Raw genomic sequence first — 13,983 nt, forward strand, 5'->3', positions numbered from 1 at the left:
TCAAATGTCACTTCCCACTTCTCCGTCTGGACTGTGTCCCCCTGACACTTAGTCTCACAGCTCTGTTCTTTTCCTTCATATCTTGTATCCATTTGCTTATTTGTTTCCCTGCCTCCCTGACTAAGCTGTAAGCTCCATAAGGGCAACAAAAAGCAGAACTTATTTGGCAAACTGCACAGGCTTCTATATGGTTTAGGTGGGACTGGCCACCTACCCAGCTCCAAGGATGGGTCCTATTGTATTCCAGCCAGTTAACATGTCCCTTCTTCTGGGTCCTACTCATTGGCAAAGGAATGAGAAACTGACCTAAGGCAGCCCAAGCAGAGTGAGCCTGGACACTGGCGGGGAAAGCAGAGCTACGGACCTGTTCTGAAGAGGCAATGTCACCAATGTGGTTATCATGAAGCGTGACACGAAGGAGGACAAAGATGCAGAGTCCCAGAAAGGTGGTTCCAAAGAATACGCACCACGGGACTCTGGAGTAAACTAGACTTGGGCTGGCCCTCGTCTTTGGACTTTTCAGTTACGTCAACCAATAATTCTTTTTTTTGCTTTAGCCAGTTCGGACCAAGTTTTCTATCTGTTGTGACTAACGAAATCCTAATTGATATATCTTGCCCCTGTATCCACAAGAACCTTGCTCATGGAGGACACCATATCTTGAACAATATGCCATTGGGAGAACTGGGGATGGCTTAATGGGGGAGGTGAATGGGTAACATCAGCTGGAGCCCCAATTTGAACATAGTTCTTCAGAAAATATGTTAGACTGCCCTCGATTTAAATGCATCAGAAATTCAGGAGTGTTTTCCCCAGTGTGTTTTACAGCAGAATAGTTGCTACCTGAGGTTATTAACCTGCTCACCTGTCATTTCCTAAGAACTCCTAAAGATTTCTGCTTCAACCTCTGGACTTTCAACCTAAAGAAACTATGGTTTTAAACTGGGGGAAGGGAACAGGAAAGAATGATTTAGCCTCTAGCCGCTTTTTACTCTGCTGGATAAGATCATTATTTTTTTTCCCCCAGAATGACCTGTAACATTTCTTACATTGCAACTTCATTTCTTACGTTTCAACTTCAAGTTTCATTTCTCGGGATGCCTATGGCTTTTCACCTGGCTAGATGGAAGCCAAGATTTTACATTTCTCTTGGGGGCTATTCTGCTGGGCTAGAGTCATTAGAAGCAACTTTAACTTTAGGTTGTTATATATAGCACATCTTTCAAAGCATAATCAGGCTCTGTGGTTCATGATCTGGTTATTAGATTAAAGGTCTGTGTGGCCAAAGGGTTGTACTTCTAAAACTATTGAGAAATAAACAAACTAGACTAGACAGGGAAGGAAAAGTCTACAAGTTGGTCCCTATATCCTGATCAGGGGATTCTTTTCCTCCTTCCCTGGTTCACCAAAAAGCACACTTGCCCATACTGCTCACATTCTCAAAATATGTTTGTTACTCTCAGGGCTCCTGGAATATATATCCTCCAACGGTTGCCTTTTGACTTCTCAATGAACTGTTCTGCACACGCCTGCTTATATTTTAGGATTCTTTTCCTTTGGGAGAGAGTAGAGTGGCTTGTAAAACTACTAGTGGAAAATAAGCATTAAGAATCACTTCACCTTCTCCATCAAATAAATCCACCTGAATTACTGGTTCTATGAACCAGTATGTAATTCAAAAGTTTGATGAAGAACAGAATACTCTGAGTCTCAAAATATCTCTCCATAAATTACTTATTAACTACAAAGGGACAAATAAAAACTTGACAGTGGAGAAAGTTCGTGGGCACCACCTTAACCAAGATGCTAATGAGACAGATGACCATGAGGGGGCTCCTGTACGGATGCACAGACAGACACACCGTCACCTCTGTGGAACCCCATCCAAAGCACAGAACATGAAACAACCATGAGGAAACAGAGGACAAACCCAGACCGAGGATCATTCTACACCACAACCAGCCTATACTCGTCACAAACTCTCAATAATATGAAGAACAAAGAGGCTGGAGAATTATTTCATATTTAGACAAAAGTGACATGAGAACTAAGTGCGATGCATGATGGTAGACTGGTTCCTGGCCTGAAAAAATTAGCCATTAAGGATGTTACTGGAATAAGTGGCAAAATTTGAATATGGACGGTAGATCAGTATCAATGTTAAATTTCTAACTTAGACCACTGTGCTGTGGTTTGGTAAGAAAATGTTGTTTCACTTAGGAAGTAATCACTATTTCTAGGGGAAAGGGCACAATGTCTCCTTACCATTAAGGGGTTCAGGAGAAAAAAACATGTATATATGGAGAGACAGTGAATGCCAAAGCAAATAAAGCTAAATATTAATAATTGGTGAATCGAGGTAAAGCACATACAAGAGTTCTTTGTACTAATCTTGCAACTTTTCTTTAAGTTTGAAATTATATCTATAACTATATATCTACCTCTATATAGATACGTAAAATAAACACACACAATTCAAAATAAATACATCAACCTAAAATCCGCCTTATTCTTCAGGTATTGTTAGGCAAGCTGAAGAGAGACAAAGGCTAGGATACCAACAGGGATTGGGTCAGTAGATTCATTCACTAGGACCCTGAGTACATGTCTACTAACTTAAATTACGCTTTCATTTGAATAAAACATTTTGGACTTCCTTAAACTCAGTGCCAATTACTTATACATTTAAACACTCAAAGTATGAATTCCATACTTTTCCCCAAGTGAGGCGCAAGGCTGTCAATTTTCTCGTGTGCTAACAAGTAAGCAAAGCCAATTTCTATAACCTAACTATAGAACCTCTGTGTAAGTAAACTTTTTCTAATATGCCCAGTTCCCATTTTCTTAGAAAATCCAATTTGCTCTGGGATTTCAAATACCAGAGGCTCTTGTTTTTGTCACAACAAATGAACTATTTTATTGTTTAGCTTCTTAGAAAGAAATTCAATAAATCTTTGCTCACTGCTAGCTTTTCTAGCTCTCTCCCAGTATCTCTTTGATCAAGCTTTTCCACCCACTCTGGAATAATCCAGGGGCAATTAGAACTTCTTACCTTCTTTAGCCCCAAAGGAGACCATTTATCACAAACTGTCATGGATTCCGATTCTAACTTACCAAGAGCCCAATTACAAACAGAGGCAAGGAATCTTCTTTCCAATTAAAGTGATTGATTTCTTTGCAGACGGGGTAGCATTTCGCTTTTTAATTATGTTCATTCTGATCAAGTGTGAGAAAATTCTTCTTCATTTTATTTTCCTTCCAAAGAACACGATACAACAAACATTAATCACACAGTGATACAAGGCCAGACCTGCAAGGGCCTCCGGCAGAGCTGGACATCTATCAATGGGTCTTGTCCATTTTACGGGGTCTTAGTGGCTCCTTAAGCTCTAAAGGGGAAAAAAGGGAATATTTGTTACATCACATAGTTCACCTGAGGGCTTGCCAAACCTTCCAGCATCTGCTAAGTTGTGATGAGACAGCATTAGATACTTAGATCAACACAGACTAGCACGGAACAGAACAATTCCAATTTTGTTTCTTGTGCAGGCAAAGAACAGAGCCGCAGTGCTGGGGATGAAGCAGTGTGTGGAGGTAAACATAAGCAACGTGGGAACAAATCTGTTTTTTCTCACTTAGGTGGTATTAACATGATTATGCGTTGTCAAATCTTGAAAGAGAAAAATAGTCAGAATCAGTTTGGGAGAAGGACACTTTGGAAGATCTAAAGGAAGATGAGGCCACCAAGCCTTACACAGATTTCCCAAGGCCTGAAAGACACCTGTCCGTCCACTTTGCTTTTAATCTTAAAGACTGGCCAGTTGTGGCTCCCGCAGCCTGTTGACCCGGGGCCTGCATCCTTATCTCCCCTTCCACCTCTCTCCACGTGGTCAGCAGACTGGCGTCCATTCACTCACTCGAGACATTCAAAGGTCAAGGTTTTCGCTCAGTGAGTATCTTCCAGCGACCTGAGCTCCAGACAGCAGCGACTACCCTTTGTCCTGGTATGAACGCAGCTGCTCACCGTTTTCCAAACACTTTCACACAAATATAAAGAAGAGTCTGGGAGCCCTCCAAGATTCTACATTTTAGTAAAAAATGAAATTACATAGTAAGCTTTTGAAAAGTTAAAACATCCTCGTATGTGAGATTGTACCTCTGCCTTTACTGCAGGCTGTTTGCGAAATTCAGGAAGCTCTGTCTTTCCATTCATTAAACGGACAGTCGTTGAGCTCCTCCTAAGGGCAAGGCAGGATGCCAGGTGATGGAGGTGGAGAAACAGGGCTTGTTCCTTGCTCTGATGGGGAAGGCATGTAAGCAGACACCCTCGGCACAGGAAAACACAGAATGGAGGTGCTGTGACGGGATAAAAGGGTCACGCTTATAAGAACAAAGGAAAAGCGCATCCTTCCAAAGCAGGAGACACAAACAAGGTCAGGAGGTTGGCAGGTGTCTTGAAGGAACGTCAGTCTTGCTGAGCGGGGGCAGGAACTCCAGGCTTACCCGACGTAGCATGGGCATATACGCTCGCCACATTCCAAGAACCAGAAACACAAGAAAGAAGCAGCCAGACCAGATACCACAAAGCTGTGACCGCTGGGCTCAGAAGCCTGGGCTTTTTTATGAACCAAGGAGGAGCATGAAGGGGAAGTGATGGTCCCAAGGGCTGTGCTGGTAGGGGCAGGTGTGGGCAGATGAGGCTGCTGAAATGATCCGCTGAGGGCTGACAGAGCTGGCTGTGGCAATGGGAATGGAAATAAGTGGAGATTCAAGAGATCTGGGGCCGGTACAAACCACAGGGACTTGTCACCATCACATGAATGGATGAGGAAGGAGGGAAAATAGACTCTGAGAACTATTATATGGGAACACTTGGATGGCGTCCAAGCACTGGCCGGCTTTTGCCATTTAAAAATGTACTGTGGTTATCAGTCACATCCTGCATTGAGCCCTCGTTTTAAGCTCTTCAAACATCCCTGAGATAAGTGGGGGAGTTATTTCAATCCTCCTTTTCACAGATGAGAGAACCAAGATTGGTAAGGTTTAGCCCTAAGCAGGAAACCCAACTAACCCAACTAATTGGTGCAGAGCTGGCACGAAGGATCAGGATAGTCCTCATTACACATCCAACGAAACACGAAGATAGCTCAGAACTGTCCTAGCGGCATGTTTCCAGCCTAAGGGGGACAAAGTTCATAGAACTCTATACCGTGAGCTGTGTTGTAACGTGGTTTTTTGATACTGTCCATTCCAAAAGCCAACGGAAAGGTACCAGTGTGCTGAATCATTAAAGACGTGGATGTACAGGACTCGAGTCTTACACCTTTTTGAAGAAAATACCCTTCACAGATGCTATTTTTAGACTCAAGTTTTCCCAACATAAAGTTTTTAAAAGAACAATCTGTCTAAAAAGCATGTAAAGAAATTCATTGACAAAGGTTTAGATGTTTTAGGACTTTAATGTCCTTCGCACGGTCAACATAAAACACTGACAATGGATAAACAAGAGGGGAAAAGACTCTTCAGCAAAGATCTTCCCGAACTCATGGCATCACTGGTCAAACGCCAGAAAGAGAACAGTCACGTGAACAAACAGTAAGGGAGTTTAACAGAGATGTTTAGTTTAACAGCATAACTGAAAAACAAAGAACCAACCAACCAACCAACCAACCGTTCTTCTACCCACTGAAAGGAAAGTAAAAGTGAATCAGGGAGCTTCCAAATCTTGTGAAGCAGCTTAAAAAGGGAGAGGGGAGGGGGAAGGGGAGGCACACAGCTGTTGAGAACGTAACACTCTAATGCACAAGGTCAAGGATCCCAACAGCTTCTCAAAGTCTCAACATACATCAACAAGAAACGTATTATTAGAAATATAAATGCACAGAGATATAAATGCATAGAGATATAAACTATTTGGCATTAACAACAGACCTTGCTATATAAACATATAGTATGCCACTTTTATCGCTTTATGAGAATAATGGTATGAAGAACGATCTCCGGTTTGCCTCTCAGTCTGGAACATCACAACACGGTCGGTGGTGACCTGAATTAATAGCCGCAGAATTCAGAAGACCCCACTGCTGTCATCTTGCAAAGGATCAAAATTCAGCACCGAGAGGGCTCCACCCACCCTCCGTGCTGTGTGTTTGTGTGTCTCTAAAAATAATAACCTGCAGTTTGCATATAATTAAACTCATAGACAGCTTTGAATATGAGATCTAGGCAGAAAAAGTAGCAGCAAAGACAACAGTAGTTAGAATTTGGTAGAAAAGCAAGAGAAGATTTTTTAAAAGCTTCCAGTTCAAGTCAGAATTAAGGTTAAGTTTCAACAGCTTGGGACAGCTGTGGATGTTTTGCTGTTCTCTGAAAAAAGAAGAAAATCTATCAGAAGCATGTTCATTCGAGAAAAATACTGTGTTTCTTTAGTTTTTTTAGCCATGCCCAAGTGACTTTCAATTTTGTACATTGTTCAAGGGCAGAGTGTATATTGGTTAGGATGTGCTCATAGCTGGTGCATCTCCAAAAAATTCTTCATGAAGGCTGCCAGCTTCTGGACATCTTCGATGGTGACAGCATTATACAGAGAGGCCCGAATGCCTCCCACGGACCTAGAAGAACAACAGATGCAGCTGTTAAGAACAGGAGCATCTGGTTGAGCATCAAGACAACCCTCCTGAGGCTTCCCTGGTGGCGCAGTGGTTGAGAATCCGCCTGCTAATGCAGGGGACACGGGTTCGAGCCCTGGTCTGGAAGGATCCCACATGCCGCGGAGCAACTGGGCCCGTGAGCCACAGCTACTGAGCCTGCGCGTCTGGAGCCTGTGCTCCACAACAAGAGAGGCCGCGATAGTGAGAGGCCCGCGCACTGCGATGAAGAGTGGCCCCCACTTGCCACAACTAGAGAAAGCCCTCGCACAGAAACGAAGACCCAACACAGCAAAAATAAATAAATAAACTCCTACCCCCAACATCTTACAAAAAAAAAAAGACAGCCCTCCTTCCCGTCACCAGCACCTGAGAGAGTCACGGCACCTGAGACTATCGTGTCCAACCTCCCACCTGAAAGCCCCCGCAGGTGGCCAGGAGCTTCACACATCTCAGTCATTAAAAAATTCCTTTCCAACGCAGTGGAGAACTGTCACGCTCACGTGGAACCTAGGTTAGCTCAACTCTTCGATGAGCCTGCCATGCAGGGGGCAGGGAGCGGACAGCTATTCTCATGCGTGAGAACACACATCTTCCATGGAGCTCACAGAATTAACTACTCTCTCGGACATTCGGGGGAGCAACAGTGTCTGTTCTTACACTGAACAGGCTGTGCCAGCTGCACCAGAGCTGGGATGGCACTCTTTGTGCTGTCAGAGCAGAGATTTTCAAAGGAAATTTTGACCAAAGCTCCTAGAAGATGTGCCCCCCATCCATGCTCTCGGCCGTGGGATCGTGCTAAGGGGTCTGTAAGCAGCAGCAGGAGAACCCCCGTAACAAATGGTCTTTCCCAACTAGTTACAATAACTGCTACTCCAGGATGGGTAGGCTCCTAGATGTGTCTCCTTCAGCGTCTAAAAACTAAATCAATTCTCTGACAAGCTTCTGGATGGGACAAGTACTCACCTATGCCCTTTCAGGGAGATCATATTGAGTTCAAGAGCTTTGTCGAGAAATCTTTTTTCTAAAGCATCATCTCCTTTGGTGTTGCCAATGCGGAATGGAATATTCATCCTGCTTCTATTCTGGGGCTCCACTGGACATCTGAAAAACATGTTTTTTGTTCCAGCTCTTTTTCTGCAATGTGCAACTGCCATTAACAAGGCAACAGAAAAAAAATTTTTATTAAATCCAAATAAACCCATTTATATATTATATTTAAGCATTCAGTAAAATAAGAATCACATAATTCCAGGAAAGTGAATATTATTTAATGAACAGAGAGGGATAATTGTAGTGCTGTATAGGGAAAATTGATTTAGATCGAAAACTTATACCCCACATGAACTCTATGTCAGTTATTTGGTTACAGAAAAGCAAAAAGAAAAAAAAAGTAAAGCATTAGTTACAAAAAATAAAGTTATGCTAACATGTGAAGAAACATCGTAACATTGGATTACTTGGACATTTTTTGTATGTTTGAACTATTTCCTTAAATCAACTTCCCAGAGTAAAACTGTTGGCGTACGCGCGCGCACACACACACACACACACACACACACACAAACACCACACACACACACAAAACACACAACACACACACACAACACACATTTACATGGTTCTTGACAGGAGCTGGGAATCAAATTCAGAACATATGTTTTCAAAAAATATGAGAGTACATATTTAGAGATAGAATTAAACAAAATACCTGAACTAAAGCCCATCCAGAACACCATATATTCTGTAATTAATTACAACAGGTAAAGTTAGAAACGACCTACGGCCACCATAGAAATAAAATAAATTATAACATTTCTTTATAACTAAATATTAAGATGCCACATAAAAAGATAAATATAAAGATTAGGCTGCAAAATGGAAGTGGTTTGTGATCTAATAAGTCAAAAATTTTAGATGTTATGGGTACTCTAATTAGAGTATAAATGTGGACATAAAGATTCTAAGGAAGCATAGAGAAACAGAAAATATTTGTGTTCAGGATGTGAGAATGTGGGATAATTCTATCTTCCCTTTAATGTTCTTTTAATAGTATGTTATATATTTAAACATCATAATGGAGTATACTGAAATGTACAGGTGATTAGAGTAAGATTGTTCCCATCAACCTGCAATTCTATTGCCACTAGTTAGGGTGAAAGCAGACTATGAAGTAAGTGTAATAAATGTGAACTGGATGCCTTAAAGCACAGTTGCTATCTAATCCAGTTTTAACTGTCAGCAACAGAAAATTTTTTAAAACCATTTTCCAGGTGCAAACAAGAGATTAAAAAAAGATCTGCACCAGGACATTTATAATTTACTTAGGGAGATCACTCTTGCATATGGAACAGTGAGTTAACATTCTCTTATACGACTCATCCTTAATTTCCAAGAGCCTCAGTTTCCTCATCTGAATATTGGGAATGATAATAATATCTCCATTTCATACTAGTTATGACAGTTCAGTGATACAACATATATGAAGCTTCCAACCCATGGCAGCCACACAGCAATGTGAATGACCCTTTTTCTACAAGGCTGCAGAGAAAAAAAATAAGTTGGTCCGAATAGTGGCCATAAGATTTAAAAATAATGAGCAGCAGCTTTCAAAGCACTTAAAACACTGTACTGTCCCAAGCTGTGCGACCTTGAACAAGTTACTAAATCTCTCTGTTGTGCCTCTCTGATGTGAGGACTAAATGGCCACAAATTTTCTGCAGCCCTCCCAGCAAGAGGTGGGGTCTTGTGCTCCACACCTTTTGAATCTAGGCTGGCCTTGTGGACTTGCTTTGACCAAGAGACTGTAACAAGAGTGACGCCGTGCAACTTCCAAGCTGAGGCCTCAAGGGGCATGCGGCTTCTCTACCTGCCCTCTTAAAACATCACTGCCATGTAAGCAAGCCCGAGCTAGCCTGCTGGAAATAACAGGCCCAACCCACAGCCAGCCAGCACCAGCTGCCAGACAGATGAGGGGGGCCATTTACACTCTAGGTGGATCACCAGGTGACTTTGGTTGAATAAGTGATCTCCGATGAGACCAGCAGAAGAAACCACCCCACTGAGCCCAGCCCCACCAGCTGACTGAAAAGAATCCTGAGCAAAAGAAATGGCTGTGGTTTTCAGTCACTGTCTTGAAGTGTTCTATGATGCAAAAGTAGATAACTGATAGAATTTAGAACAGTGTCTGGAACACATTCAATGCTATGTAAATAACTATTGAAGTCAATAAATTTGTCTTTTTATTCTCAGCACCTTACACAGGGCTCACAGACTCTCAAAAATGAATGAGTCAAATTTCATCTAGGATACGTTAGTATTTGACTTCAGTTTCTGATTTGGAAAGTAAGCAAGCCAAAATTATCTTCCATTGACAACCAAAGGAGACAAACAGAAGAAGAGATGACATGCTACTCTGGATTACAAGGAAGATATGTAATAACTCTCTCCATTTTCTCAAGCACATCCTATTTCATTCTTCCCCTTCTACAGGGTGGGATTCATTAAAATTAAACAGCAAATAAAAGCAGTGTGAGGACGCCCCCATTAAAAGCTATGCTCGCCCCTCAGGGCACACACATAATTCCTGTTAAAGTTAATAGGAGTCAAGTGCACATCGATGGACAGAAGAGACACAAGAAGGGAAACCAAGTATCTGGTAATAGGCTTTGAGCCTGAATTCTGGGCCCCCCTTTGCACAGGTAGTAGTTATCCTGGTTGACATTTAAATTAAAAATTTAGTGTCTACCCTCTTTGATATTCTGCTGCCTCAGGCTCCCCAGGTGAGAGTCCAATTATAGAGCTGGAGCAGCAAAAAGGACATGTGATTTAAGGGGAAAAAATATTAAAAAGGGGGAAGAATTAAGAACCTGGATTTACAAAGAATCTGTATTTACAGTCGTCCCCCACACATTTACTCATCCTATTGTGAACGTAGATGGTATCATGACAGCAACTATGTCATAACAACTAGAAATTGAAGATTAAATTTGCACGGTGCCCGAGAGTGTCCCCGCTGTGGCGCTGAGGGAAGGAAGAAAAAGATGAAGGGGAATCAGCTGCTCCCAACCTAGCAAGATGGCTGTGGAGGGAATTCAAATTCCACAGGACAAGCGCTGTGGAAGCACAGGGCTGAGCAAGTAACTCTGCCCAGGGAAGGTTGAAGGTTTCAGAGGAAGGGAGGTGGGAGGGGTCAGGACAGGGGGAGACGAAGGAAGGGCATCTGGCAGACAGCTGTGTCTGCCAAGGCACGGGGGACCCCAGCAAGTTCTCTGCAGCACCTGGGGTGCTGGGTGCCTGGCTGGGGGCAGGACTGCAGACCGCGGAGGGCCCTGCAGACACGCTCTCCTGGGAACTGGATCGATCGGATCCTGGAGCAACAAGGAGCAATCAGGTCTGCGCAACGAGTTCCGTGTTTTAGAAAAAGCACTACGACATAGGGGCTGGAGGGTGGGGACACTGCGGGAGAGCCCTGCTAGAAAGCTCCCACAAAGAACTTTCTAGGTCAACAGAATTAGGCCTGATGACCAAGACAGGGACACTGGGGAGTTTCAAGCATGGGCAGCAAATTCAAATGCCAATAGGGACCCAACGGTCATATAAATGAGTATAACAGGCCCAACATGACAGACTCAGCACAAACTCCCTACGTTACCTGTTAACTGTGAGGGCCTGTTCTTCCACAGAGAAACAGTCTCCCTTTTGCTTGAAACATATGGCCCCCCCAGTGTCTTTCTCCCACTTTCAGAGACACGGGGATTATGAAATAAGACATCTGGATTTAAATAATCTTCACATGTTCCAGTAAGGGCTCAAATTGTGTGTTTTAAACCCTGTGAGCCACGCCGAGCACAGCCGTGGTCTGTGCTGGCCCACCGCTCCCAGGCGTTATCACTAAATCCCAGAGCGAGGGCAGGGCCTGTGGCCTGAATGAGTTGGGGGCAGGGAGAAGGTGCCAGGCTGACAGAGCGCTAGCACGGGGGCCGGGTGGGCGTGGAAGCAGCGGGTCATCCTGGGACTGCAAAGCTTCCAGGCCAGAGTGTGAGCAGCGCTCCCCAGGGAGCCTATGACGGAAGCTGATAAGGATGGTTGTGACTGGAAAAGCGGTGTCACAGTCAGTCCTAGAAATTTAGGAAATCCTGCACGAACAGGGCTACATGGGTTTCTTGACTCAACTTCCTAGAGTGTCTCAAGAGCTCCGGTGAATCGTGAACTCCCAAGAGGATAATTCATACAGGAACAGAGTTTTCCCCAAATGCACGTGGCTGAAAAACCCACTGCATCTCTGGGATGAGTATTCTAGAATGCCCACTGAGAAACCCCGGGACTGCCCAAGGTACCAGAGGGGCATGTGTGAGGGGAAAGTCACCGCCTGAGTGGGAAACAGCATCTCACAAAGGTGGCGAGGGTTAGGAGGGCGCAAGAAAACCACAGGCAGTTGGCAAGCGAAGACAAGACGCTCATTTCAGCGGTGTCTGTTCCAAAAGACAAACCAGAAACAACAAGGGCGCGACGAGTGCATCCTGAGGTGAGACAAGCCCACAGGCCGCTCCTGACTGCCTAACTTTTAAATAAAAAATTAATTCTAAATTTGCACACGATTAGGAAAACTAGAGTAAAAATATGAAGATCTACCCTTCCACAGAGGTGGTTGCCATCAACAGTCTTCTGCACATTTTCAGGATCAGATACACAAATGTGTATACATGTAGATATGTGTGTTTCCACATGTACATATATACATATATAGTATTTACAAATACAAACATTGTGGGTTTCTAAGTGGGATAATACACATGTCCTTTTCTACACCTGCTTTTTCCTTTTGACCTGATGACGTTATCAGGTCATCTTCCCAGTTTGCTCACAGACCTTCCCCGCTCTCCACGCACACGTTACTCCATACCACGGATGGATCTTAGTTTCCTTCACCAGACCCCTCCTGAAGGACACCCGGGTTGTCTCTAGATTTTCCCCGTTAACGTAAGTATCCCGCATTGGACTTGCGGGTGCCCAATTTTGTGCACACTTCTGGGCAAGGCAGAGTACTGGCAGAGGGCAGGTGCCTAGAAGTAAAAGTCTTTGGTCAAAGAGCAGCAGAGTTTTGAACTTTGATGGACGCTGCAAACCTCGCTCCAAAATTGAACACATTTTTTTACTTAACATACCCAAAGTGTGTTTGTTCCCTTGCCTACACCAGATGTTATCAGTCTTTAGAATTTCTGCTGATCAGAGGGGAAGAAAATCCCATGGTTTTAATCTGCATTTCCTAAAGTAGTTGGCCCCTCTTCATTCATCTATTAACCAGCTGTGTTTCTTCTGAGTTGTTTGCTCATACAGTTAGAAACCACCCCCTGCCTTTTTAAAATTTGGTTATCCTTTTTCATTTATTTGTGGTTCTTCTCTATATCAACAGTAACCTTTATATGTTAATACGCTACCAAACTTTGTGTCTGTCATTTTGTTTTGTTTATGTCTTGAACTGTAGAAAAGTTTTAAATTTTCATGTAATTAAATATCTTTTACTTTATGGCTTCTGAGTTTTATGGCTTATTTAGGAAGGCTTCTGTACTCCCTACACTTACACATAAATTCTCTCCTGTATTTTATATTTGCTACTTGCATTTAGTTGCATTTGCATCTTTTCGACTGACTAGAATTTGTGTATGCTGTGATGCAAATATCTAATTTCTGTTTAAATGAATTATCAATGCTTCAATCAGTCAATTAGACAAAAAGTCACGTTAGACTTTAAAACTGTCTAATTTAAAATGCAATTCTCAAGTAAACATGGACCAGTTTCTGGACTTTTCCACCGATCTGTCTTTCCCTCTGCCAGTGGCTTTATACGTTAATAGATCATATGTTAACATTACATTTTATTAATGTTAACATGTATGTTTAAAATGTTTCATCTATCCTTTTGCACTAACTTTTTCAGGTGAACACTGAACTGACTTCTAGATACTTACTAATTTTTGTGACTATTGCGAATGGGATCTTTCCTTGTTTTTTATTGTTATTTCTGAAGTATGGGAAAGTAACTGACTTTTACATATTTAGACATAACTGATCACAATTGTGAGCATGATCATTTCTAGTTTTTCCACTGATTCCTGCATTTTGAAATAAAAAGTCAATATCATTTGTGATTTTTGTTGTTTCCTTAGTAAAGGCTCTGGAACCAGCACCCTTGACTCTCCCCATGTTCTTATCCTGCCTGATCCCACTTCCCCGCTGCACCTGACCCTAACCTGTCTGTGCTGCTGTAAAACACTGTCTGTTCACAGGGTTGTGATGACAATAAAATGTATTCATAGCTGTAAAGCGCCAAGGG

General features: G+C 42.8%; 1 protein-coding gene across 3 annotated transcripts in view; it reads right to left on the reverse strand.

Moving 5' to 3' along the window:
• Positions 1-3,187: 3,187 nt before the first annotated feature.
• PSAT1 (phosphoserine aminotransferase 1) overlaps positions 3,188-13,983 on the reverse strand; it is a 30,982-nt gene continuing 20,186 nt past the window's right edge. For 2 of the 3 annotated variants that reach the window (XM_067744107.1, XM_067744105.1), the window contains 2 exons: positions 7,614-7,751; positions 5,440-6,611 (listed from right to left, as the gene is read on the reverse strand). In XM_067744107.1, the coding sequence (XP_067600208.1) occupies positions 6,506-6,611; positions 7,614-7,751 (244 nt within the window). In that variant the 3' untranslated portion in view covers positions 5,440-6,505. Of the gene's footprint in view, positions 3,390-5,439; positions 6,612-7,613; positions 7,752-13,983 lie in introns of those variants that run through there. The other variant, XM_067744106.1, reaches the window with a different exon arrangement.

The sequence above is a fragment of the Pseudorca crassidens genome, chromosome 7, assembly GCF_039906515.1.
Source record: "Pseudorca crassidens isolate mPseCra1 chromosome 7, mPseCra1.hap1, whole genome shotgun sequence".
Classification (NCBI taxonomy): Eukaryota; Metazoa; Chordata; class Mammalia; order Artiodactyla; family Delphinidae; genus Pseudorca; species Pseudorca crassidens.